This window comes from Xenopus laevis, chromosome 6L, assembly GCF_017654675.1.
Source record: "Xenopus laevis strain J_2021 chromosome 6L, Xenopus_laevis_v10.1, whole genome shotgun sequence".
Taxonomy (NCBI): Eukaryota; Metazoa; Chordata; class Amphibia; order Anura; family Pipidae; genus Xenopus; species Xenopus laevis.
This window is the reverse complement of record NC_054381.1, coordinates 77,204,384-77,232,200: the sequence shown is the minus strand read 5'-3', so window position 1 is coordinate 77,232,200 and position 27,817 is coordinate 77,204,384. Positions and strand designations below refer to the sequence as shown.

The following is a 27,817-nucleotide window of genomic DNA, read 5'->3' as shown; positions in this document are numbered from 1 at the left end:
TTGTAATACGTAAAGATCCCTTTCTACACCTGTGCGTACAAAAAAATGGGGAAATAAAAAAAATACATAAACCAAATTAGATCATTTATCAGGTTCACCATAACAATCACGGAGAATGATCCACATCAATTAGTCAGACTGTTAATCCCTTACTTTGACCAGAGGTTTGATGGTCTTAAGCAAACAATTTAAACCAAAATAAGCAGAGTAGATGAAACCAGCCAACGTTTAAATGTGGTTAAACAGAGAATTAGTGATAATGAAGACCACATCACACATAACCAGGCCAGATTACAAACGCAATTAACACATGTGATACAGGAGAACGTAGTTGACCTATGAGGTTTTAAAAATATTAACATTTCAGAGGCTTCCAATAGAATATCACAGGTCAACTGTAGTATGTATCTTGTTTGCTACATGACACAATTTAGAAGTGAAAGGATTAAAAGTGACCCCATACCTCATAAAACGGACACTCCAACATAACAGTAAGGTACAGCTGGGTCAGCTGACATAAGACAAACTTATCCACATTTCCTGATTGATCTAGATAAAATAAAAAGGTATTATACATTTTTGCACAATAAAGGGTAGATGATGTTTATTTGTGACGTTGTGTAGACCATCAATATCTAGAGAGAATTTATAATTGGTCTTTTAGATTGGTCTGCATTTTAGATATCTTGTTGCTTTAGTCCAATTTACCCTCACAACCAAACAGGATTTGAGTGAGAGACTGGAAGATAAATTGGAATAAAAATAAGTAATAAACAATCTAACATTTAAACAACAATTTAACATCCACACATATACTAAACATATTTGTCTAAATTATTATTTTTTATATTGTCTTTCCTGCCCCTATGACTATACATAGAAATCACTTTCTCTTTTCATTCGGCACTTCTTAGATGTCAATGTACACACACCATTTTGGGATTTTGGGAAAGGTTGCCTTGATGAAAACGTCCACAAAATGGCACTGTTTGTGAATTCCACCACTGAAGGATTCAAAATTTAAATAATATTTAGAATGAGGGACCTTAACTTGGTTTGTGAGTTCACATATTTTGCCCTATGTGCGGTGCTAATATTTTCTTTTTCTGCAAAAAAACATTTATAAAGGCTGAAATTGTATACCAGCAATCATTCCCCTTACCATAAAGTTAAATTTTGACTACCAATCCAAAAATCTAATGGTCTGAGAGAAGCCATTATATTTATAATAAGAAATTGGAAGCTTTATTATGGCAGCAAAAAAAGAAAACCGTCAAGGCTTTCTTTGAGAACAAAATAGTTTTCTCTTATTTCAAGCATTTGGTAGTTCATATGGAAACAGTGTTTATGAAAAAGTGCATCCATACAATTTTATGCAAATTTGAAGAAAAGTCCTGGCAATTGCCTTCCCTAAACGTACCACTCTAATTTTTTTTAATATTTGCAGAAATTCTATTAACTCTAGTAAATTTTCCAGTTTTTAAAACAACAACTTTTTTTATAATGCTAGTTTTGTTGTTTTGAGGGTCATAGAAGCACTAAATCTCTGTCACAGTTCTCTCTTTCTATTCCAGTTCTGTTTTACAATTTAATTTTATTACATTTAATTTAGTATCCCACTGTTTACCAAAACTATAATTTTAAATTGTAATGATCTCTAAATTGCTATTACTTGTAAACAATATAGAAAAAACAAAATTGATAAAAAATGTACCTTGCAATTGCTGAATGAAATACGGACTGAAGATCTTTGCCACAAAATTGACAGGAAATCGCTCTAGAAGTAAGCATGAATGCAGTAGCTTGAGCAAAATTTGTGGCTGGAACTGGGAAAAACGGCTGCTCAGAATTTTTTCAAGCCGCCTAAACATAGAAGCTGCATTAGGAGGCAAGTAGTTCAGTTTTCCAAAAGGTATAATCTGTTGTGCAATTTGTAGAGTAGTCAATTTTTCTGAATTATACACAAAGCTTTCAGCTACTGCATCAAATATTGGCTTGGAAAGGATCAGTCTCTTGCTGCAGTATCCCATAATTCTACTGACCAATTCTGGTGACATAGTAAAAACCATTCTAGGAATATGTCTCTCCAAAGCCTCTGTAAAATATTTGTCACTGTGCCCAAAGTTAGTTAAGGCCACTATTACATTCATAAGCTCTTCATCAGTGAAATGAGGCATATATCTTACAGAATTTTTGCACAGTCTTATTACTAATGGAATTGCTTGTGTTTGTTTAAGCTCTACTAAAGAAGTAAGTACAGAACTAATTAATGCTGGATTCATTTGTGAGGCCTTGAAAACTGTGACTTCATGCATTTGATTTAACAGGTCTTGGTATTGTCCTTTTTCTCCGAGTCCAGCTTGCAATAACCCATAAACCATAGATATTTCCTCAGGAGTCCAGTCATTAATTTTCTTTTGTATCACTTGATCCATAACTGGTTTAAGCATTGCACATTCTGGTCCTTCTATTTCTAATAAGCATCTTCCTAGAATGCAAAGGTTCTGTATATTCATCTCTCCTTTGTCGACTCGCTCTTGGCTTTCAGATAACAAACGTACCATTAGAGTACTCCATGGATCGACGCGCAGTTGAACAAAAGCTTTTAAGGCATTGACAATAGCTGCTGTAGATAACTTTTTTGACTCTTGTTCAAACTGTAAACAGATAGCTTTGAAAATCATATTGTCAAATATATCACTTGGGCTTGTAAGTATGCTATCTTTTGTCTCAACTTGTGCAACTCTAAGCAAGGCTGCAGCTGCCATAGTATCAGTTAACACCTCAAGAGAGCTCAGCAGTTTAAATACTTGTGTGCAAGAATGGGCATATCTCAGGTCTGAAAAAAATTTATTTTCAACTGCTTTCTGTTTAGTAATGCTATTATTGGTGGTCCCGTTGTCTCCATGGTGACGGACTGAGCACCCAGCAATAGAATATGGCGGGTTCAAGATAACTGCATGGTATTTTCTGCAGAATAAATATGCAAATATACAGTCCTTCTTTGGCGTGTAATAACTATAGGGGAAGTTGTGCAAAAACCTTTTTCCCTTCTTAATGCATCTGAAAGGTATACTGACGTTTGCAGCTCTTCTACAAGCATTAATTATAAAAGAGATATTTGAATGACTGCCACGTATATTCATTAAGGCCATGCTGAAATACAAGTCTGTAGTACCTATGTGCAAATAAAAGAAAAAATACACATTAGAACAACTGACAGTTACTTTTAAAAACAAAATAATGATAAACTATCAGATCTAACAGATCTTAAAGTGATACTGACACTAAAAAACTACTTTTTAAAAATATGAATGCACATTTAGGGCTATTCCACACGGGGAGATAGCGACGCGTTTGCGGTCGCGGCGACAAAGCGCCGCGACAGTCGCCGCGACCGGCGCAGGCGACAGTTTTGTATGGGCGCCTATGTAAAAACGCCTGTGCTAACCACACGAGGCGATGCGCTTTTCAACAGTCGCCTGAAAATGCCTCGCCAGGCTTTTTCAGGCGTCGCTATCTCCCCGTGTGGACTAGCCCTAAAAGTTACCTATAGGTCATTTTGATCAATTCTTGCTGAGAGGTCTGTTTTTGTAAGTAATTGTTAGCTTTCCTTTACAGAAGTCAAGCAAAAGCTAAGAGACTAAACTTATCCTATACAATGCTTTACCCAGCAAAACTCAAAATAATGAATGCCAACATATCACACTTCTTCACATAACCTGAGGAAGCCATGGAATGGATTGAATCCAGACCCAGACAAAGTCTTCAAGCTTGATTCAGAGGCAATACTCCAAAGATGGACGGAAACTAAGATGACATGTCTCACCCTGGACATAAAAGCAAAGTTCTGGACTAAAGTACTACCCGGGCCATAGAGGGTAACACAAACCCTTAAAGAACCCGCATGCTCGCTATATCCTAGACAATCAAGAGAACTCAGTACACTGTCTAGATTAAACAAAATGATGAACTGTCAGGGGGGCAAACAGCAAGGAATTTAGATGGAACTTAACACCATAATTCCGTAAAACCCAATAACAGAAATGAAAATGCTAGAACTTTTTCATAACCTTACGTTAGTGTGGAAATACACGTTCTAAAGATGTTGACCCCCAAAACGAATCATCTCTTCAGGTTTACCTCCCCCACGCTTGATTCCCTGGGGAGCTTTCTCCTGGTTTATCCATCTTTTTCTTTACTACGCCACAGAGCAATGCTCCACCACAAGTGTTTACTACAGACTTTCTAGTTAGTGGCAACCACAATTCCCTGTTAATTCTGTTATGGGAACAAGGTGTAATGGATGCTGTACCTGTCTCCCAAGATGGTGTCCAAGATGGCTTTACTCCCCACCGCATGGCTCCTGCATCATCTTCGTCCCACTCCCTGATTGGTCGCCTGCAACAGCGCCGGCGTCGGAATGGACGTCGGCGTCAGAACGCCGGCGTCACTGACGCCAGCGCGCCGGAACTGACGCCGGCGCGTCGGAACTGACGCCGGCGCGCCGGAAATGACGCCACTGCGTCCAGATTGGCGCGAACCCTTTGCCTATTTAAAGGCGGACTTGTCATTGACTCAGTGCCCAATTATAGGTTCCAAGCTATTGTGTTCCTGGGTGTGCCTACTGCTTATATTGATATACTGTGTACCGACTCTTGCCTGCCTTCTCGTATTGTTGATTGCTGCCTGTACTGACCCATTTGCCTGTCCCTGACTACGTCTTTGATAAATCCTTCTTGTACTGCGAACCTGGTCTGGTCTCCTCCTTGGTCCTCATTCCAACGGTGCCTTCGGGCCCTTACAGTATAATTGGGCCATGGACCCGTCAGAGGAGAATCCTGCGCCGCCTGATGTCGGTGGAGCGCTTCGTGGTCTGGCATCCCGCATGCAGTCCTATGAGGTACAGCAATCTCACTTTGGTCAGGCTTTGGAATCCATTCTTGCTAAACTGTCGGAGCTAACACCTGCCGATCCTATTCCTGCACCAGTACCTTTGGTTCCGCTTCACGCCACCGAACCCCGCATTCCGGCTCCCCCACTCTACAGTGGTGATCCTACAGCTTGCCGTGGGTTTATTAACCAGTGCGAGGTCCACTTTACACTCGCACCCAGCCAATTCCTGTCGGAACGAGCCAAGGTGGGCTTCATATTCTCCCGTCTGCAAGGGAAGGCATTGGAGTGGGCTTCGCCTCTATGGGAAAAGGAGGATCCCATTATCGATGATGCCCGAGCCTTCGTCCGGGAACTTCGTGTGGTCTTCGATGCTCCGGGTCGTGCCACTGCTGCCTCCGCACGCCTGTTCCATCTTCTACAGGGAACTCGCTCAGTCTCGGAGTACGCCATTGAGTTCCGCACCCTGGTTGCAGAGACTTCGTGGAACAACGACGGGTATCACGCTGCCTTTTACAACGGCCTGGCGATACGTATAGTCTGATCTGGTGTCCAGGGAAATTCCATCCCGTTGGGAAGATCTAGTCGCCCTGGCCATAAAGGTAGATACTCGGCAGAGGGAGTTTCAAGCTGAACTCGACAGAGAGCACTCCCCAACCAAAAGATTCCACAAGTTCCAACCTACTCTGGCTCCTCGTTTTCAAAGACCCTTCCTTCCCAACCCGGCTTCCACCTTGTCTTCTCCAAATCCTGCGGTTCCTGCCTCTTCTTCCCTGCCTTCGGAAGAACCAATGCAGATCGGACGGGCTCGTCTGACCGAACAGGAAAAGCTTCGGAGAAGGGCTGCTGGACTTTGCCTTTACTGTGGTGGAAAATCCCACTTCGCCTATGAGTGTCCAGTGAAGCCAGGAAACGCCAACACCTAGGTAAGACTGGGGAGACTTACCTGGGTGGAATTGGTCCCTCTCCCCATTCTTCTGCTCAACGCTTCCTTCTTCCTGTGCAGATTCGTTTTGGAACCCAGACGATTTCCTCTGAGGCTTTCCTTGACTCCGGTGCAGCTGGGAATTTCATCGATAAGGTCTTTGCAGAAAGCCATTCCATTCCTCTGCGATCTCTGGCTGTTCCTCTTCGAGCATTGGCGATTGACGATCGTCCACTTCCGCTACTATTTCCCACTCCACCGATGAACTTTCCGTTATTGTGGGATCTATGCACCTTGAAAGATTATCCTTCCTCCTAATCGATTGTCCTTCTACTCCCATTGTACTTGGTCTGCCCTGGTTGAATATTCATAATCCTGTAATCGATTGGGCTTCTTCTCAGATTTCCCGCTGGAGTTCCTTTTGCCAACAGAACTGTTTACCTACCAAATCTATTATCAAAGTTTCTTCGGTGACTTCGAATCCATCCTTGCCATCTGTCGATCAGGCCTTCGCTGATGTATTCGATAAGAAGTCGGCTGAAACCTTGCCCCCTCATCGCCCCTATGATTGCCCTGTTGAACTCCTTCCTGGAACCATGCCCCCTCGTGGCCGCACCTATCCGCTTTCTCCTTCTGAAACCTCTGCCATGAAAGATTACATCCAGGAGAATCTTCAGAGAGGTTTCATCCGTCCATCCTCCTCTCCTGCTGGAGCCGGATTCTTCTTTGTGGAGAAAAAAGACGGCGGTTTGAGGCCTTGTATTGATTACAGAGGGTTGAATAAGATAACTTTGAAGAATCGTTACCCTCTCCCTCTCATCTCTGAACTGTTCGACCAGCTCAAGGGGGCCAGTGTATTTACTAAATTAGATCTTCGTGGGGCCTATAATCTTATCCGGATCAGAGAGGGAGACGAGTGGAAGACTGCGTTCAACACTCGAGATGGGCATTACGAGTACTTGGTGATGCCGTTCGGCCTTTGTAATGCTCCTGCAGTCTTCCAGGAGTTTATTAATGATATTTTCCGGGAATTGTTAGGGCAAAGCGTGGTCGTTTATTTGGATGATATCCTCGTTTTTTCCAAGTCACTTAATGAGCATCGCTGTCAAGTCCAGGAGGTTCTGTCCCGCCTGAGAAGGAACAATCTCTTTGCTAAATTAGAGCAGTGTTCTTTCGAAGTGTCGTCCATCTCTTTCCTCGGATACATCATCTCTCAGCAAGGCTTCAAGATGGATCCAGCCAAGGTTTCTGCAATCCAGGATTGGCCTCTCCCCACCAGTGTCAAGGCTGTCCAAAGATTCATTGGCTTTGCTAATTACTATAGACAATTTATTAAAGGTTTTTCGTCCAAAATCTCCCCAATCCTGGCTCTCATCCGTAAAGGGGGAAGACCTCAGCATTGGCCTCCGTCAGCCTTAGAAGCCTTCAAGAATCTCAAAGAATCCTTCTCTTCTGCCCCAATCCTTAGACACCCTGAACCCCTTCAACCTTTCTTCGTCGAAGTGGATGCCTCGGATGTCGGTGCTGGAGCCATATTATCTCAAAGATCGTCTGCCGATGGGAAATTACATCCCTGTGCCTTTTTCTCTAAAAAATTCTCTCCTCCTGAACAGAATTATGACGTGGGAAACCGTGAGTTGTTGGCCGTTAAACTGGCTCTTGAAGAATGGAGACACTTACTTGAGGGTTCTGCAGTGCCTGTAACCATCTTTACCGACCATAAAAACTTAGAATATATCCAGTCACTCAAGCGTCTCAATCCCCGACAAGCCAGATGGTCTCTTTTCTTCTCACGCTTCAACTTCATTATTACTTTTCGTCCCGGTTCCAGAAATAAGAAGGCGGATGCCCTCTCCCGGAGCTTTGTTCCTGATGATCCCATTTCTGAAGACCCAGAACCAATATTACCTCCTGCAAAGTTTATTGCCGCATTGTTTCCTTCCTTGGCCTCCAACTTATTATCTGCCCAATCCTCTGCTCCGGGGGATACTCCTGTGGGTATGGCCTACGTTCCTCCTGAATTCCGTCATGATATTCTGGTCCAGGCTCATAATTCGAAGCAAGCAGGTCATCCTGGAATCAAGAAAACTACAGAACTCTTATCTCGCCTTGTTTGGTGGCCCTCTTTGAGGAAGGACGTTAAAGATTTTGTCTCTTCATGCTCCATCTGTGCTGTTTCTAAGTCTGGACATTCCCCTCCCAAGGGGTTATTGTTGCCCTTACCCATCCCATCCCGGCCATGGACTCATTTGGCGATGGACTTCATTGTGGATCTTCCTGTTTCTTCTGGTTTTACTGTGATTTGGGTGGTAATCGACAGATTCAGCAAAATGGCACATTTTACTCCCTTACGTAAACTTCCTTCTGCTCCAGAACTCTCCAGATTATTCATTGAACATATCTTCAGACTTCACGGTTTTCCTGCGGAGATCGTCTCTGACCGTGGGTCTCAATTCGTCTCGAAATTCTGGAGGTCCCTTTGTAGTTCCCTTGGTGTTTCCCTTCAGTTTTCTTCAGCTTACCATCCCCAGTCTAATGGAGCAGCAGAAAGAGTCAATCAGGCCCTTGAACAGTTCCTCCGGTGTCATGTGTCTTTGTGCCAAGACGATTGGGCTGACCTCCTTCCTTGGGCTGAGTTTGCCCATAATAATGCCTTACACTCTTCCTCTGAAAAGTCTCCTTTTTTCTGTGTCTATGGTATTAACCCGTTGGCTTTTCCTCAGGATCTTCTTCTCACAAATGTTCCTGCTGCCAATGACCAAGCTGCCCACATGATGGCGATCTGGCATGCTACTACTGCTAATCTGGAGAAGAGTTCGTTGGCACAGAAGAAGTTCGCTGACAAGAGAAGAGTTTCCTCCCCTCCTTATGCCCTGGGAGACAAGGTCTGGCTTTCCACTCGGAATATCCGTCTCAAAGTTCCAACACCCAAACTGGGTCCGAAGTTCATCGGCCCCTTTCCTGTCATAGACATCATCAACCCTGTGGCGGTCCGGTTGCAACTTCCTCCCGAGATGCGGATTCCGAATGCCTTCCATGTGTCTCTCCTAAAGCCTGCAAATTCTTCTTCTTCTTCTTTTTCCTCCCCAGCTCCTGTTCTTGTGGATGGTCATCAGGAGTTTGAAGTGCAGAAGATTCTGGACTCTCGATTTTCTAGAGGTTCCCTGCAGTACCTTATCGAATGGAGGGGGTTCGGTCCTGAAGAGTGTTCTTGGGTGAGGAGCTCCGATGTTCATGCCCCTCTCCTTGTTCGGAATTTTCACAGACGCTTTCCTTCTAGCCCTGGTCCTGGGGGTCCTGGGGCCCCCCCTAAGGAGGGGGGTACTGTAATGGATGCTGTACCTGTCTCCCAAGATGGCGTCCAAGATGGCTTTACTCCCCACCGCATGGCTCCTGCATCATCTTCGTCCCACTCCCTGATTGGTCGCCTGCAACAGCGCCGGCGTCGGAATGGACGTCGGCGTCAGAACGCCGGCGTCACTGACGCCAGCGCGCCGGAACTGACGCCAGCGCGTCGGAACTGACGCCGGCGCGTCGGAACTGACGCCGGTGCGTCGGACCTGACGCCGGCGCGACGGAAATGACGCCACTGCGTCCAGATTGGCGCGAACCCTTTGCCTATTTAAAGGCGGACTTGTCATTGACTCAGTGCCCAATTATAGGTTCCAAGCTATTGTGTTCCTGGGTGTGCCTACTGCTTATATTGATATACTGTGTACCGACTCTTGCCTGCCTTCTCGTATTGTTGATTGCTGCCTGTACTGACCCATTTGCCTGTCCCTGACTACGTCTTTGATAAATCCTTCTTGTACTGCGAACCTGGTCTGGTCTCCTCCTTGGTCCTCATTCCAACGGTGCCTTCGGGCCCTTACACAAGGCCACCCAATTTGGGAGAGTTGGGCAGGGTGGGATGGGGATCCGGTAGGGGAATTTTACTAATTGTTTCTCCTTCATCTTTCTTTCTCCTTTCTAAACTTTTTCTTCCTAGACATGAAGTTAATGTAGAGGTGACATTACAACCAGGCGGGGGCATCTGGATGTTACTTGTGACAACCCATTTGGTAAGACAATCTCACAGATAACATATCTACCTAATGGTTGACATCAAAATCATTTCATGGAATGTCAGAGGCTTAAACGATAAAATCAAGAGAGCCTTAGTCTTTAACTACCTGAAAACCTACAATCCACATATCCTACTATTACAGAAAACACATCTGACAGGACAAAAGTCCTTGCAATAAAAACAAAAAAAAACAAACAAAAAACATGGGTCGCTCATGCATATCATTCCACTTACTCAACCTACAGTAGAGGTACCTCAATACTTATTAGAAAGGGCCTACCATTCCACCTAGAGGAGCTGTGCACTGACAAATAATTCACGGCTTGATAGCGGGTCTTCCCATCACAATAGTTAATCTATATATACCACATCCATTTACTGAAACCATTTTACACAATGTTTCTTCGGCTCTTGCACAGTTGCCCCCATCCCACATATGCATAAAAGGTGACTTAAACACACGTCTAGATCCGTCCAAGGATAAGCTTTCCCCCTCAACTCCTCTCACACACTAGGGACCGCTCCAAACGCACTGCCCCCAAAACTGTTCACTTGTGACCGGATGCTTTGTCCGCAGCGTCCGCACCACCAGCACATGTAGTAAATCTAACAAAGGACAGCACTCCAGTGAAAAATGGCAAGTTTATTGCAGAATCCTGCAGGTGTGCAAGGCCATGCACACCTGCAGGATCCTGCAATAAACTTGCCATTTTTCACTGGAGTACTGTCCTTTGTTATATTTTCCCTCTCAACAACCTTTCCCTCGAAACTTACAGATTGGCTCCAGGCTTACAATTTAACAGATGTCTGGCGCTGGAAGCACCCAAACGTTAGAGAATACACTTGTCATTCGGCCACACATCGCAAAACTGTCCCGGATAATCTAATCTTAGCATCCTCAGATCTTCTCACAAAAGTAAGAAATGTTAAATTTCTCCCACGTGCAATATCAGATCATGCACCTGTCTATTTATCAATACAATAACACCCATCACCCCAAAGTAAACAATGGAGACTCTCCAATATGGCTTAAAAACCAAACAATTATAGAAGACTCTACAGTGGCTTTGCAGAACTACTGGACAGAAAACTCAGGCTCTGCAAACCCAAACACTACCTCAGAGGCCAGCAAGGCAGTAATACGAGGGGCTTTAATAGCATCTATCACTAAAGCACAAAGTATTACCAAAGAACAATTAGATAGTCTTGAACTTAATGCAACACAAGCTAAGCAAGACTTCACAGATGATCTAAACCCACAAAAACACGCTAAATTTGTCACGGCTCTCCGACAAGTAGAACTACACAGGCTAAACATCACCAAAAACAACTTATAGTCCACCAGTAGAGATAAAAATGGCAAACCTCTAGCCTTTTTCGCCAAAACAATGAACCAGTCCATAGCTATTCCCAAAACAACTTACAAGGCCTGGCCATTTTGGCTCCCTTGGAGATAGTGGAAGAATTCAAAACATATTATGCAAGCCTATACACATCCAAAGCTCACTACACTAACAATGAACTGCATACTTATCTAAACAAGATCACTTTCCCACACGTAACCCAACATCAAACCAAATATCTAGACAATAAAATTATGCAATTAGAAACAGCAGAGGTGATAATGCCCATGTCTACAGGGAAGTTCCCAGGACCAGATGGATACGGAATTGAGTGGTACAGACTTCCCATAAAGCAGCTAATTCCCAAACTCCTAGAAACGATTACGTATGAAAACTTTTCAGTTCCCCCCTCATTTTCAGAAGCAACCATCATAGTATTACCCAAACCAGGTAAAGATATCACAATATGCACATCATATAGACCAATATCTCTTTTAAACTGTGAAATTAAAATCTTAGCCAAAATTCTAGCAAGAAGACTAATCAAAACCATCACCTCACTGGTATACGCAGATCAATCTGGCTTCATTCCCTACAAATCGAAAGCAATTAACATACGCAGGTTGTATTTTAACCTACAAGCAATGCATGACAATGTGGAAACAGGGGTAGTAGTATCCCTAGATACAGCCAAAGCGTTCGACTTGGCCCAGGTTTTATCAAATGGGTTCACCTAATGTACAGTAAGCCCATAGCCAGACAAAGTAAACATTGTCCTATCTGCCCCCCTTCAATCTATCCAGAGGAACCAGATTCAGGGCCTAAGATACAAAGGGTTAGAAGAGAAGATCTCTCTATACGTAGCAAACCTAACAGACTCATTAAGAATTACTCTAGAGACAATCCATGCCTCCAACTGGAAAACATTTGACACTGAAAACCCAGCTTTTCTGTTGGAAGCCCTATAATTTGGCTCCATTGAATCATTACATCATGCTCTCTACGGGACTAAAAAATCCCTACACATCTTGATTCCATTGCTAAATGCCACAAAAAAAAAGTAATGGAATATCCTCTACAAATCTACTAATAAAGATAACTGTTTTTCACCAGACATACCCCTATGGCACAATGCCGGACATATAACGCAAGCAGGTACCTTCAAAATCCTAGATCAATTCCAACAATCCCTAGAGCTGTCGGTATATAGCTACATTCAATGCAAAATTTATACCACTCGCAATTTCATAATCTGCCACCCAAAATACAACACACAACAGCAGAAACTATAATACACTCACCATGGAAACATAAGCTAGTTTCTAAAACATACACATACCTTGCAATTCAAAAATATGACCATAGACCCAGGGTCAAAATTAAATGGGATGGTAGTGGTATTCACGTGGAACCCGATGACTAGGAAGAGATAGAGGAAAGCCTATATTTCCCTCTAATAAGCACAAGAGACAGGCTCATTCAATTTAAAATTGTACACCAATTGAACTTGACACAAAAAAAAACTATATCATATGGATCGCCGGCAACATTCTAGATGCCCTCGCTGCAATTCACCAGATGCGGACTTTATACATCTAATATGGTATTGCCCAGATGTACATAAATTCTGGGAAAAGGTAATGCAGTTTTTAGCAGACGAATTTACATTACCGCAAGTATTGAACCCAACCACCTGTCTATTGGGCGTAAGACACTCTGGTACTAGATCTCATTCCATATTACTGATGAGAGCACTTTTGTTCTACGCCAGGAAAACGGTAGCTCTAGACTGGATGGGACCAACACCTCCTACACTTTTAAAATGGATTAAAATTATAAACTACCAGCTGGAACTTTACAAACTAATATATATATATATATATATATATATATATATATATATATATATATATATAAACTAATATACTATATAAAGTGTGTGTGTGTGTATATATATATATATATATATATATATATATATATATATATATATATATATATATACATACACACACACATATATATATATATATACACACACACTTAGCTAGAGATCGCAACAGCGGTCCGATAACTCTACTTAAGAACACTCTAACCTATCCTCTCCATGTCTACCTCTCCTTCTTCTTCCTTTCTACATGCCCTTCTCTATATTTTGTTTATTAATGAATCTTAAAAAGTTCCTATAAAAAAAAAAATAAGCATATATATCATGCAATATGGATGTTTTAAATAAGATTTGACAACTACACTTATTTAATTGCTTTTTATGAAGTCTTCAGAGAAAAAGGAACAAATTCTTTAATCACGTTGTAACTAAACTACAGTTAAAATAAACAGCATATAATAAACACACAATCTTGCCTTTATTTTAAGAGAGAATGGAAAACATTCAGCATGCACAGTACCTCAGCTGCTTGAGGGTGACAAAAAAAAGATAAAGACGCAGACAGCTTTTTCTTTCAAAATAATTTCATAGGAGACTGTTACCATAACGTGGGGTATCGACATATTAAGAAAAAAAGAATTTTAGAATAGATGTTGAAAATACAACTTTCATTGACTCCAACTCCGACTACAATAACTCACTAGGTTTTAGCTGCTGAATATTTTTATTTGAATATTTGATATTTTTTCAACTGTTAAATCTGAGTTTTCAAGTTCAGAAAACTAAAAAAAAGCAGTTATTCTTTGCTATGATGACCAAGTTTTTTGATTGCCTTGCTATGTCTGCCCCCTTAAACAAGAATTAACGTTGCATCAGGATTAGAACACCCAAGTGTATTAGCATTCCCTTTGTGCCTACTGCAGCATTAGGATGTTTAAGGACATTTTTTTATTCCAGTGTCCCCTAATTTTGGTACCATAAATATGATACCCAATCTAGTTATTAATACTTTTAATGTTGGTCCAAGTGTTATAAGAAGTACCATCCTGGATAAAAAAACTTCAGGGGAAGACAGTGTATCCTCCATTAGCTGTACCATGGCCATGGACAGTGTGTTAGAGCAATAATAAAACTGGTGAAAAAAAGAGTTACTATAAATTATATTTAAGATTAATTTCTTAAAATCTTTGTTGAGCTTACATCTGTCCCTCAACCACATCAATGTCTAGGCCAGTCTAGAGTTGTTAGATGCAAAATTGTTTTCCCCCATATCCTGCGTTTCTAGCCCCTTACCTGTTTCCCCAACTTTGTGTTCCTCTTTTTCCAAAAACGCACCAGTCCAGGGTTTCGTTAACAAAATCAGCAAGATACGTGTCTGTAAATTAATGGTGTATCATTCAATTACACAAATGATTTCATTACAAATTCCAAATTACCCTATCAACCATACAGTGATTTGAGCAAAAGACTGGAATAAAAATAGGCGAGGGCCTGAATAGAAAGAGGAGTAATAAAAAGTAGCAATTTCAGAACATTTGTAGTCTAACACAGCATCTGTTTTTTATATGGGGGTCAGGGGAAACCCATTTGAAAATTGGAAAGAGTCAGATGAAGGCAAATAATTTAAAAACCATGAAAAATAAACAATGACAACCAGTTGAAATGTTGCTTATAATTTGCTGCTCTATAAAATACGAAAAGTTAACTTAAAGGTGAACCACCCCTTTAACATTTGTCAAGAGGATAAAGGAAACTAATTTCACAGCTCTCACAGATTTCTCAGAATTACTTAAAGGAACAGCAACACCAAAAAAAATGAAAGCATTTTAAAATATAATTTACTTTTGCCCTGCATTGGTTAAAGTTATTTGTTTGGTTTAGAGAGAGGCACAGGTTACTTAACAGATAAATCTGTAATATAATTCAATTATATTCTACAGACTGCATCTGTTATCTGAGATGTAACCTTGGCCTTAAATGTCTGCCCAAGCTACACAGCACCTTGTTTATAAAACTAGAATGGGCTTTCTGAAGCAAACACACCAGTTTTACCAATGCAGGAAACAATACATTCTATTTTAATTTCTTTACAACACTTATTGTTTGGTGTTTCTGTCCCTTGAACCACTATACAGCATCAGATAGCAAGTATTTACAGTGATTCTTATTTATTATACTCCTTTGCCCCTTCCAACAACCCCCCCCCCCCTTCACGTGTTTCTGACAGCCTTCCGGTTTTCATTCTACGCCATTCTCTCAATAAGCCCATTCCCTCCCCATACAGTCAGCAATCCAAACCATTCCTCCGAGGGTTGGTAGTTAAGTTAATGTATATTAGTACACTCCGGAGACTTACGGACCCAACCCACTCTTCGGCATTAATGCGCCCGCACCGCTACAAACAGTATTCCAGTATTCTGAAACGTCGGTTCAAATTGGTGCAACTGCTACAGAAAGACCTGTCAGTTTTGCATTTGGTTAAACTAAAAACATTCATAACACGCTTACAAAAGTTCGCAGGCGTAGAGCGTATATCTCCAAGTGGGATTTACCACTTTCACAAATATGTGTGTTTAATGCTATATGCCCTCATCTTGTTGCAGCCACTGTAAGCGTATGGAACTCACCTACGTCACTTCCCTTCTTTCATACAGGAAGTGGTTCACAACGTGGAAAGTTCTTTTTCAATCAAGCTGAGGCTTTCCGGTGGAGAGGTAACTTGCTTTGCATCTTGGGTCTTAACTCAGCAGTCTTCACGTTTGTGTGCCATTGGTTTGAAGGGCAACAGCTTTGTGGTGTAGAACTTGTCGAGTAACAATTGACAATTTGGGTATGTGATGAGCGGCTGCTATACAGGGTTGTAATATTTTTTGTGATCTGATATCTGGTTTACGTAGTGCTCTATGCAATTGTCTGGGTTACTTTTCACAGATATTTAAATATTATGTAATATAAAAGGATACAATTGAGAAGTTTGTTTCTAATAATCATTTAATTAAAATAAAAATGTTTATGTTTTAGTACAGTTAGTTTTTCTTCTGTTGCATAACAAACCTGCTTTAGTGGGGGACATCTCAGCCTCATAGCATGTTATAACCAGAAAATTTGCTACACTTAGTGTTCCCACATTTATAGTTTCAACAAACCATGTTGTAAAACTTTTAAGATTTATCCAAAGCAAAAATGTAATCTGATTAAAAAGCATGAGCTACAGTTCTGATGTAAAGTGCAAAGAAAGTGTGTTATGCCCATACATCATAAAAAAAAAAAAAATTCTCATGCTGGATTAAAAAAAATTATACAGACGAGTTTTTAAAGCGATACTGACACATTCCTATAAAAATCATAGGAACGTGTCAGTATCAAGTAGTTGCTGCACCAGAATTGTTCCCCTGAAACTAGCTGACATACGACTGCTTCCGTCCACTGAAGCCAAACTGAATGATAATGTGGACAAATGGTCAAAACGCAGCTATTCTGCAAAAGTATAAGCACAAATTGTAGTGAACATGGGTCTAATCATTGATGTATGAGTTTATAGCAATCATTTTTATTTTTGTTGTGTATACTACTAAAATCAGTTTTCAGTGCAAATAGAGAGTTGCATTAAAGAGGACCTGTCACCTTGAGATATGAGTAATATATATCTTTCCCTCCTTAGTTAAACCCTATAGTCAACTGTTTTTGTTTATATCTAAAATGGATTAGAAAATATCCTACATGTAAAAAGTGTTTCATAGGTGCTGCCATCTTGAAACAGGACCCCTCTGTTTAGTGTGTGTGGGCTGTGCCAAACTGCCAAATCTCATGCATGCTTAACCCTTTCCCTGCCAGCTGTTTTGCCCTAGATGCGAATATCTACTGCCAAGCAGTTTTTACCAAGGGCCTTTCCTGGGGGGGGGTCTTTTAGTTTACCAAGGAAAGCAATATATTGTTTTTTTCAGGACAACCTGAACTTTCAAAATATGCAAGAATTTTGGTGTAATTCTACTTCTGTAAAAAAATATAGGCTTCTAAGTGTCTAATAAGATGGAAATAATCATGTTTATCTAGTTTTGTGGGGAGCAAAAATAGAAAAAAGTAAGTTCACCCCAGAAAAGCATATATTTTTTTGGAAACTACACATTACACATTACTGCGTTAATATCAAGGGGTTAATCAGTGCAGCATTAACAGCATTATATGACCTTTATTATGGTGCAGAGAGGGATTTTCTGAGAAACTTTGCAATTGTTTTTTTCATTTTTTTATTTGCAGTTTGAGTTTAGCTTTTTATTCAGCAGCTCTCCAGTTTGCAATTTTAGCAGTCTGGTTGCTAGTGTCCAAATTACCCTAGCAACTATGAATTGATTTGAATGAAAGATTATAATCTGAATCGCAAAGAGTCTGATTAAAAAAAAAAGTACCAATAACATGTTTATCCTTACAAGGCAATGCTCTTTATATGGGTGCAGTGACCCCACATTTAAAAGCTGGAACTGGGGACTGTTCCTGCTGAATTGTGCTTAGTACAGGGAATACCTATATACCATAGTTTTATGGGATCTCTCTGTACAGACTATGAGCAAATTTAGGGACTGTTCCTGCTGAATTGTGCTTAGTACAGGGAATACCTATGCTGCCATAGTTTTATGGGATCTCTCTGTACAGGCTATGAGCAAACTTAGGGGACTGTTCCTGCTGAATTGTGCTTAGTACAGGGAATGGCCCAGTGTCCTGCTCTGATGTCTGCTATGTGCCACCAGGTTATACTGATAAACAGGAGAATTGTTTTTAACAGGTCTTTGGTATATGAAAATCATGAATGACACAATGAATTTTACTAGAGCTCTTACATGCATTTGCCTATTTATAGAATCAATTCAGAATGAAATGCAATTAATTGGTTGAAATAATTTATTGTATATGAATGTATATTGATTAAATTGATAGTTATGTGATTTATACATGAAATCCAGACCCCTCTTTTGCTCAAATTTTTGTGCAAAAAAAGCAGCCACAGTGTCATCTCAGTTCTGAGCTCAGCCACAGCTCCTTCATTCTATTAACAGCACTACTCTGCAGCAGAACAGCTTCAATCCCCTCTCTCTCCTACACCCCTCTGGAGCGCACTCTGACAGACAGAGAGAAAAGACAAGTTTTGGAGAATTGGAGCACAGACTGACTAGGTTTACCTAGTTATTAGGTTTACCATGTGGTCGTAGTGGGCGGCGGCACACTGCAGGCTGCAGCAGGCATTCTCTCCCTCTCTGTGTCTCCCCAGCCCCCACACAGTCCGACTCCAGCCAGCAAAGCCACGGGGGAGGAGGCGTACATGACATCCACACTCTGTCTCTCCCCACACACCCAGTCACTTAACTTTATTTGCACTTGATCCTTACAACAAGCAGCACAAAATGCTGTGACAAGCAGCACAAAAAAATGAGGATGGAAATCTGACGGAGTGCGGAGAGCTTGGCTGTTATTGTGAGAGGCAGATAATGTGAGGCAATAGGTGAACTTCCACTCACAACCCCCTGCCTCCTCCTGATCTCCGTCCCTCCCGGTCAGTGCCCCTAACCTCTTATGTGTGTGAATGGGCTCCCGATCGGACACAGTGCACAAGCAGAAAGAGTGAAGGGTCATGATGCCACACCCCCACACCACTGAGACGTTTGTGTTAAATATTCCTGCGTCCCCTCAATAACAGCAGGCAGCAGTGTCAGGGCGCCACAACCGATTGCCTTTTGGGAAGCAGCTGTCCGAGGTAAATCATTTGAAGCTGTGCTGGCGTTTTAATGTGTGCGGTGCAGCTGTGAGACGGAAGTCAGTGCTGCTTCTGAACGGAGTGGGGGGGGGGCTCACAGACACACGGAGAGAGGGAGAGAGAGAGACAGACATAAGGACGGACGCACCGGCATCTTCCTCTGTGTTTCACTTCCGGAACACACACCCCCCTGCTCCGGCGTGCACAGTCCAACCTTCACCAAATCTCACGAGATCTACATATTTTCCCGTGAGGCTATGCGCACCGACTTTCACAAAGTCGGATCTTGTGAAGTCGCGTGCGCATTGTTAAAAACCCTGCATTCATTTCATTATTACAAAAAAGAATCAATGTATGTAATACCATTAACTCTTTCCTTACAAAACCACTACAACTGAAAAACTGACAGGTTTCCTTTAAGAGAGAATCATTGTGTTGTTAGGATTTGATTAAATACAGACAAGTATATAGAAAAGGAAATAGAAATAGAAGGGTGTCAACATCCCACAGAATACTGCTATCTCCATTTATTAGTAACTAATCCCTAGGGATACCATCTAGCTGGAGAATTCGGGACATCTAGGGCTGTTTATACTTTCCCTATATCGCAGTTGGAGAGGCTAAATTGCCTATAAAGCACTCACTGGTTATATTAGAGAGAGAAAAGCAAAATAACCAGTTAAAAAGCAATACACACTCGGTGGAGCGTTGGAGCCTATACAAGGGTTCCAGACGTGAAAGAAGGAGGATACTGCTCACAGTAGGGACTGAAATTAGCAGGCTGATTTGCAGCCTTCATTGTCCCTAGTAAAAGAGAATTTTATATTTACCCTCTGTAGTTCTCTAGATCTATTGTTAACATTGCAGGTTCCAAATTAACTTATCTTTATTATACTTGCAATGCAGTTATTGAAAAGAAAAACATGACCTCAAATGGCTGGCCTTGGACACTCTCAAATCAGGAACGAAGCAAACCAACTTTGTACCTGTCTCGGGCAACCCCCCCCCCCCCCCAAAAGTCACTGGCAAAAAAAAGTTTAGAGGGCTGAAAAGGAGGAAGTAGGTGTTCTGGCTATTACATCAGGCATCTCTTTTCCCCAGTCTTTATATATTGGTACAAATACACATTTTTCTTTGATTTACCCCTCTGCTCCTCAGTGTCAGAGGATTTATTTGCATACATTTCAGTTTCACCATGTAGAAATTACTACACTTTTTATACGTAGTCCACCTCATATCAAGGCACCATAATGTTTGGGACAATTGGCTTCATAGTGTTTGTTTTGGTGTGTTGCATTGCTTTATTAGTGCAGGTATAAGATACAGTTAGGTCCATAAATATTTGGACAGAGACTTACTTTTTTTTTAAAATGTTGGTTCTGTGCATTACCACAATGAATTTTAAATGAAACAACTCCGATGCAGTTCAACTGCAGGCAGACTTTCAGCTTTATTTCCACTGAATTAACCCACTGGTTGAACAAAAACATTGCATAATGTGAGGAACTAAAGCCTTTTTTTAACACAATCCCTTCATTTCAGGGGCTCAAAAGTAAATGGACAATTGACTCAAAGGCTATTTCATGGGCAGGTGTTGGCAATTCCTTCATTATTTCTTTCTTAATGAAGCGGATAAAAGCCCTGGAGTTGATTTGAGGAGAATGCTTATATGTGGAAAATTTTGCTGTGAACAGACATGCGGTCTAAGGAGAGCTCCATGCAGGTGAAACAAGCCGTCCTTAAACTGCAAAAAAAGAAAAAACCCATCCAAGAAATTGCTACAATATTAGAAGTGGCAAAATCTACAGTTTGGTAAATCCTGAGAAAGAAAGCAAGCACTGGTGAACTCCGCAACGCAAAAAGATCTGGACGTCTACGGAAGACAACAGTGGTGGATGATCGCAGAATCTTTTTCACAGCCAAACAAGTGAACAACACTCTCCAGAAGGTAGGCGTAACTAATCCTAGTCTACCAGAAAGAGAAGACTGCATGAAAGTAAATACAGAGGGCGCACTGCAAGGTGCAAGCCACTCCTAAGCCTCAAGAATAGAAAAGCTAGATTGGACTTTGCTAAAAAATAACATCTAAAAAAGCCAGTACAGTTCTGGAAAAACATTCTTTGGACAGATGAAACCAAGATCAACCTCTACCAGAATGATGGCAAGAAAAAAGTATGGAGAAGGCGTGGAACAGCTCATGATCCAAAGCATATCACATCATCTGTAAAACATGGCGGAGGCAGTGTGATGGCTTGGGCGTGCATGACTGCCAGTGGCACTGGGACGTTTGTGTTTATCGATGATGTGACACAGGACAGAAGCAGCCAAATGAATTATGAGGCGTTCATAGACATACTGTCTGCTCAAATCCAGCTACAGTAAATGCATTCTAATGGATTGGGAGGCGTTTCATAATACAGATGGACAATAACCCAAAATATACAGCCAAAGCAAGATGCAAACTAGCTAGCCACAAAACCAGGATGGCCAGATGACAGTATGCGAAAAAGTACTTAAATGAGCCTGCAGAAGTCTGGTAAAAGGTGTTGTGGACAGACCAGGTGCATAGAAACCTCTTATCTGCTCAAGTTCCAGCAAATGCTTCCAAACTTATTGGACAGCACTTCATCCTGCAACAAGATAATGATCCCATGCACACTGCTAAGGCAACACAGGAGTTTCTCAAAGCTTAAAAAATGGAAAGTTCTTGAATGGCCAAGCTAATCACCTGATTTAAATCCAATTTAACATGCCTTCCATATGCTGAAGAGGAAACAAGACTCTAGAACAAGCAGGAGTTGAAGGTGAGTGCAGTAGCGGCTTGGCAGAGAATCACTAGAGAAAATACTCGGCACCTGGTGATATCTATGAATCGCAGACTTCAAGCAGTCATTGCATGCAAAGGATATGCAATAAACTACTAAATGTGATTGCTTTAATATACCTTCCATTACTTTGTCCCACACATTATGGTGCCCTGAGTCCTGCGCGGGTCCGTTGTTTGTATGGGACCCATATCCACAACCCGGACTCGCAACCCGCATTCTTACCCGCTTGGACCCGCTACCCAACCGACCCGCAAGTACCTTATCCGCGACCCGCTGACCATCAAGAATCCAGAAGTGCTGTCATTGTAAACCGGAAGTGACATCATCGTAAGTAGCCGTGACTAGAAAAGAGCAGTACATTTCACTATTGAAAAGACCCATGGCCCGACCCGCAGACCCGCGTCTATAACCGCACCCAGAACTTCTATCCACAACCCGCAGGGTTATATGCAATTAAAGTCAGGAATGTGCAATTTAATCATGTGTGAATTGTTTGATTTAAAATTTTACATTGAGGAACAGAGGAGTAAATCAAAGAAAAATTAGTCTTTGTCCCAAACATTATGGAGGGCACTGTATATTACATTTTTGCCTAAACAATTATATGGGGGGGGGGAATTTGTGCACAGGCTCTTTTTTTTTTTTAGCCAGTTTAATTTTTACATTGAATTATTTCTTTAATAACTTGCGACCTCATGACTGTGCCTTTTGTCCTTCCCAGGCATGTGTACAGCATTACTCCATCAAAAGAAAGCATGTATGGCAATGTACTCAAATTACCTTCTTGCACCATCTAGAGGCAGGAGACACTTTTCAGATGGTGTCTTGACACTATGCAAAAATGTTACATAGGTTGAAAAAAGACGTCCATTAAGTTCAACCTTAAATGTCTATACATAACCTACTCAACTGCTAGTTGATCCAGAGGAAGACAAAGTATAAAAGTATACCTTTTAAGTATAGTCCATTAAGGGTATATCTTTTTACATCCCATGTGCATGACCTTACATTTATTGACAATGATTCTCATCTACCACTTAGCATATCACTTTGTCAAGATCCGGCTGTAATGAGTCCACATCCTGGATGTGCTGCATAGTTTTGTGTCATCTGCAAACACGGATACATTACTTACAATACCCTCCCCTAAGTCATTAATGAGCAAGTTAAATATAAGGGCTGGGACACACTGGGCGATTTGGGGAGATTTAGTCGCCTGGCGACTAATCGCCGCGACTTTTCTCCCCGAATGCCTCCCCTCGCTCTGCGCCTGGCTAAAATGAAAAATCGCCTGCGCTAATCACACGCGGCGATTCGTTTTCCGAAATCGCCCGAAGTTGCCTCACGAGGAAACTTCGGGCGACTTCGGAAAACGAATCGCCGCGTGTGATTAGCGCAGGCGATTTTTCATTTTAGCCAGGCGCAGAGCGAGGGGAGGCATTCGGGGAAGATTGGTCGTGGAAAGTCGCGGCGATTAGTCGCCAGGCGACTAAATCTCCCCAAATCGCCCAGTGTGTCCCTACCCTAAGTGGACCCCGTGGGACCCCACTTACCACCCTCTGTACTTGACACTGTAGCCAGTTCCCTATCCTTGTACAAACATTACTAAGACCAACAGACCTTAGTTTAAAGGCCAGACCGTACAGTGGTGAACTGTATCAAACACTTTGTCAAAATCCAGATAGATCACATCTACTGCTACCCAACTGATCAACTTCTTATTAACCTCATCATAAAAAGCAATCAAGTTTGTCTTACATGACCTGCTGATTAATGCTCATAATTCCATTTTACAGAACATAATTTTTAATGTGATCCGTTAAAGGGGTGGTTCATCTTTATGTTAACTTATAGTATATTATAGCCAGTACTAAACAACTTTTCAGTTGGTCTTCATTATTTATTTATAGTTGTTTAAATTACTTTTTCTTCTGACTCTTTCCAGCTTTCAAAAGGGGGTCACTGACCCCATCTAAAAAAAAAAATGCTCTGTAAAGCAACAAATGTATTGTTGTTGCTACTTTTTTACTCACATATCTATTCAGGTCCTTTCTTCATATTCCAGGCTCTTATTGGAATCATGCATGGTTGATAGGGTAGTTTGGACCCTAGCAACCAAATTGTGAAAAATCACAAACTGGAGAGGTGCTGAATATAAAGCTAAATAACTTAAAACCACAAATACAAAAAAAATTAAAACCAATTGCAAATTTTATCAGAATATCACCATTTACAGCATACTAAAAGTTAAATCAAAGTTGAACAACCCCTTTAACAATCCTTCAAATAATTTGCCCACCACGGATGTCCGACTCACTGGCCTATGATTGCCAGGCTGAGATCGCAATGAATTGGAGCATGCATGTGCCCCAACCAGGGTTGGACTGGGCCAGAGGGGCACCAGGAAAAAACCCGGTAGGTCCTGGCCCTCGCGGGCTCTGACCTGATCCCTCCCTGCAGGTACTGCCGAGCGAGCCACAAGGGGCTGGAGGGGAGAGGGAGTGTAATGAGCTGGCCTGGGTAGCGAGCGGAGCCCTGAGGTTGTGTGGGGTCCCCTGGAGCATGCTGGGCAACCTAGAGCTGGCGGGTACAATTTAAAACAAAAAACTATTGTGTCCCCCAAGAGTGCGGTCCCTAAAGTAACATGTGCCTTTAAATGCAGCTTCTGTCCCCTTCTGACTTGAAGTTTTTAAATGCCTTTCTCTTCTTTACTATTAACTTCTTTTCTTCTGTATTAAACCACGTAAGGTGGTTACTTCTTAAGGGAATAAATTAAGAACAGTAATGATTTAATATTTTAAATAACAACCATTAACATAATACCCCAATCTATGCTCTGAAGGGCAGCCCTTAAGGAGTTAAAATTTGCTTTTCTGAAATTCAGTGATTTGTTAAGGTTTGAGTTGTGTTTTTCATGAAAAATTCACGTTTTCAAGGTTATTTTTGAGTAGATTTTTCAAGTAAAAAAACCCCAAAAACCCCAAAAACTCAAATTTGTTGAGATTTATTATACCCCAACCCTGGAAATAGCTTGAATCCGAAAATACACCATCTAAAACCTGTCATGGTCATGTAGTAGTCAATGGCATAGGTCCCTTAAATCATTTGAAGATGTTAATAGCCTTCATGATGATAGATGTTTTCGTTGGGTTTCTCTTTAAAACTCGATCGATTCAAGTTTTTTTTTTTTTTTGCCAAAAACTTATCGATTCGAGTTTTCAGGTTTTGCAACTCGGAACTTGCTGATTCGTGTTTTTTGCATTCACATTTTTTCTTAAATAAGTTTTAAAAAAGCTCACATAGCTCTAAAATTCTCTCTAAATGAGATCACATTATGGTCACTATTACCCAGGGGTTCAACATTGCACATTTACTATATGTTCTGGGTTGTTAACAGATCACTAGATCCATTATAGCATAATTTCTTGTTGGTGCCTCAACAACCTGTGAATTAAAATTGTCATACAACAAGTTTATAAGCTTGTTTCCAACGTGCATGACATATAGCTAGGGATGGGCGAATTTGACCCGTTTCGTTTTGCCAAAAATTCGCTGCCGGCGAAATTTCGCCGACGCCCATTAAAGTCTATGGGCATCAAAAATATTTTGTCGCGCGGTGAAATTTTTTGACGCATCTTTTTATTTTGACGCACTACGCCATGCAAGTCTATGGCCGTCATTTTTTTGGCGAAAAAATTCGCCCATCCCTACATATAGCCACTTTTATTTGAGAAAGAAGAAAGTTTACAGTGTTTTGTGGTGAAGAGCCTTCAGGTGAAAAAAAAGGTACAACTATCTAGTCACGCGCATTTCTTTATACCTAGCTCTCAACAGTCCTTCTTAGTAGGTAGAGCTAAACATGTTTAACCAAATATATCACACATCTTAAGGTGAACAAAGTGAAAAAAGGCCACAAAAATGTCCATCCATATGTGTGGCAATTCAAGTCCCAGGAGCATAGTCATGAATAAAGACAGTATTCCTGTCAGGGCCCGACAGCTCTATGAAAGGATTTAGGGACCAAGGAGGAAGCAGCAGGCACAATTCAGAAAGCAGTATCCAAGGGGTTAAGCAGTAGCGAAGTCAAAGTTCAGGCAGGGGTCAGTACAGCCAGCAATGGTTCTTAAAGGAACAGTAACGTCAAACTAAGTGTTTTAAAGTAATGAAAATATAATGCAGTGTTGCCCAGCACTGGTAAAACTGCTGTGTTTGCTTTAGAAACACTACTATTGTTTATATAAATTAGTTGCTGTGTAGCAATGGGGGCAGCCATTCAAAGGAGAAAAGGCTCAGGTTACACAGCAGATAGCTAATAAGCTCTGTCTGTCTAATGGTGATATCTGTTATCCATTAGTTAACCTGTGCCATATAGCTATTTTTCAATTTCCGCCATTGCTCCACAGCAGCTTGTTTACATGAACTATAGTAGTGTTTCTGAAGCAAACAGATCAGTTTTACCAGTGCAGGGCAACAGTACATGATATTTTCATTACTTTAAAACACTTCAATTTTTTGGTGTTATTGTTCCTTTAATCAAATAGCAGGCTGGGTTCAAGATCAGGGATAATAATATAGGCAGGAATAGCGACCAGGAACATCAGGAGGAGAACCTATAATTGGGCACTGTTTACAGACTTCTAGCTTTTTTTTGGTGCCAAACAGACACAATGACATCACGCTTCACTCAATGACGTTGTGCGTTTGGGCTCGCTGACGCCGTGCATTTTGATGCGCTGATGCTGCACGTTCTGACATGATGAAGTCTCAACATGCACAACCCCTAGGCACCGCCATCTTGCCCGCGGTTCAGAAGAGGAGAGGAGCACCACCGGGAGCTCCTTACAGTACCCCCTTCCCATGGGGGGGCACTCAGGGCCACAAAGACCAGACTTAAAAGGAAATTGTGAGATTTCCCTATAAGCAGCGGAGCATGGACTTCAGAATGTTTAATCCAAGAGCATTCCTCAGGACCAAAATCCCTCCATTCAACCAAATACTGAAGAGAACCCCTGGAAATATGAGAATCCAAGATCCTTTCTACTTCATATTCCTGATGACCATCTACAATTACTGGAGCAGGAGAGAAAGGAGACGGTCCTTTTCCTCAGTTATAGGAAAAGGATGAATTTGGGACTTAGGAGATGGAACTTTAAGGTAAATATTCTTGGTGGAGAGCCAAAAGTTATACCCGAGGGAGTACAGAGTAGTAGAAGCATGTTTATTATCCGCATAAGACTTCTGAGACAAAGAACTTTTCTCCAAGTTGGATTTGGTAGCATGCCAGATTGTGGACATGTGGGCAACTTTATCATTGGCTGCAGGTACATTAGTAAGAAGTAGATCTTGAGGAAATGCTAGTGTGTTGGCCATATACACAAACAAAAGATCTCCCGAAAGAGGCATACATAGCAATATTATAAGCCAACTCAGCCCAAGGGAAAAGATCAGCCCAATCATCTTGAAATAAGGAAATATGACCCCTTAAAAACTGTTCAAGAGCCTGATTGACCCGTTCAGTGGCTCCATTCGATTGAGAATGATAGGCTGAGGAGAATTTAAGGGAAATTTGAAGGGATTTACATAAAGATCTCCAAAACTTGGAAATTAATTGAGTCCCTCTATCCGAAACCTTTTCAGTCGGTAAGCCATGAGGGTGAAAAATATGGCGTAAAAATAATTTGGAGAGTTCCATTGCCGTAGGTAACTTACTTAGAAGGAGAAAGTGTGCCATGTTAATCAATCTGTCTACCACTACTCAAATGATGGTGTAATTTAGAGAAGAGGGTAGAACCACAATAAATAAAATGGCTAGATGGGTCCAGGGCCGGGAAGAAATGGGTAGTGGTTGTAGCAGAGCTTGGGTAGAGAGTGACTGGACTTGGATGCAGCACAAATAGAACATGAAGTTACAAAGTCTTTAACATCTTTCCATATTGAGGGCCACCAGACAATAGATCAATAGTCTTCTTAATTCCTGGAATTGTGAGATTGGAAGAGGGATGGCAGACGCTTCTAGCGAGGGCATCAGCCTTCTTATTCCTGGAGCCTGGAAGATAAGTGATGATGAAGTTGAAACGTGAAAAGAAGAGTGCCCAGCGAGCCTGCCTGAAATTTAATTGTTTGAGGGC

The 27,817-nt window shown here is 41.5% G+C and overlaps 2 protein-coding genes across 4 annotated transcripts in view; one reads left to right on the top strand and one right to left on the bottom strand.

Annotated features, from left to right (window-relative positions):
• fastkd3.L (FAST kinase domains 3 L homeolog) overlaps positions 1–15,763 on the bottom strand; it is a 48,989-nt gene extending 33,226 nt beyond the window's left edge. For both annotated transcript variants that reach the window (XM_018267663.2, XM_018267665.2), the window contains exons 1-4: positions 15,624–15,763; positions 14,409–14,490; positions 1,715–3,178; positions 464–549 (exon numbers count right to left, since the gene is read on the bottom strand). In XM_018267663.2, coding sequence (XP_018123152.1) covers positions 464–549; positions 1,715–3,155 — 1,527 coding nt within the window. In that variant the 5' untranslated portion in view covers positions 3,156–3,178; positions 14,409–14,490; positions 15,624–15,763. The remainder of the gene's footprint in view (positions 1–463; positions 550–1,714; positions 3,179–14,408; positions 14,491–15,623) is intronic.
• The window catches only part of mtrr.L (5-methyltetrahydrofolate-homocysteine methyltransferase reductase L homeolog), a 148,746-nt gene continuing 136,630 nt past the window's right edge, over positions 15,702–27,817 (top strand). Inside the window, exon 1 of one of the 2 annotated variants that reach the window (XM_041566211.1) lies at positions 15,702–15,829. The gene's annotated coding sequence lies outside the window, so the exon portion shown is untranslated. Of the gene's footprint in view, positions 15,946–27,817 lie in introns of both variants that reach the window. The other variant, XM_041566210.1, reaches the window with a different exon arrangement.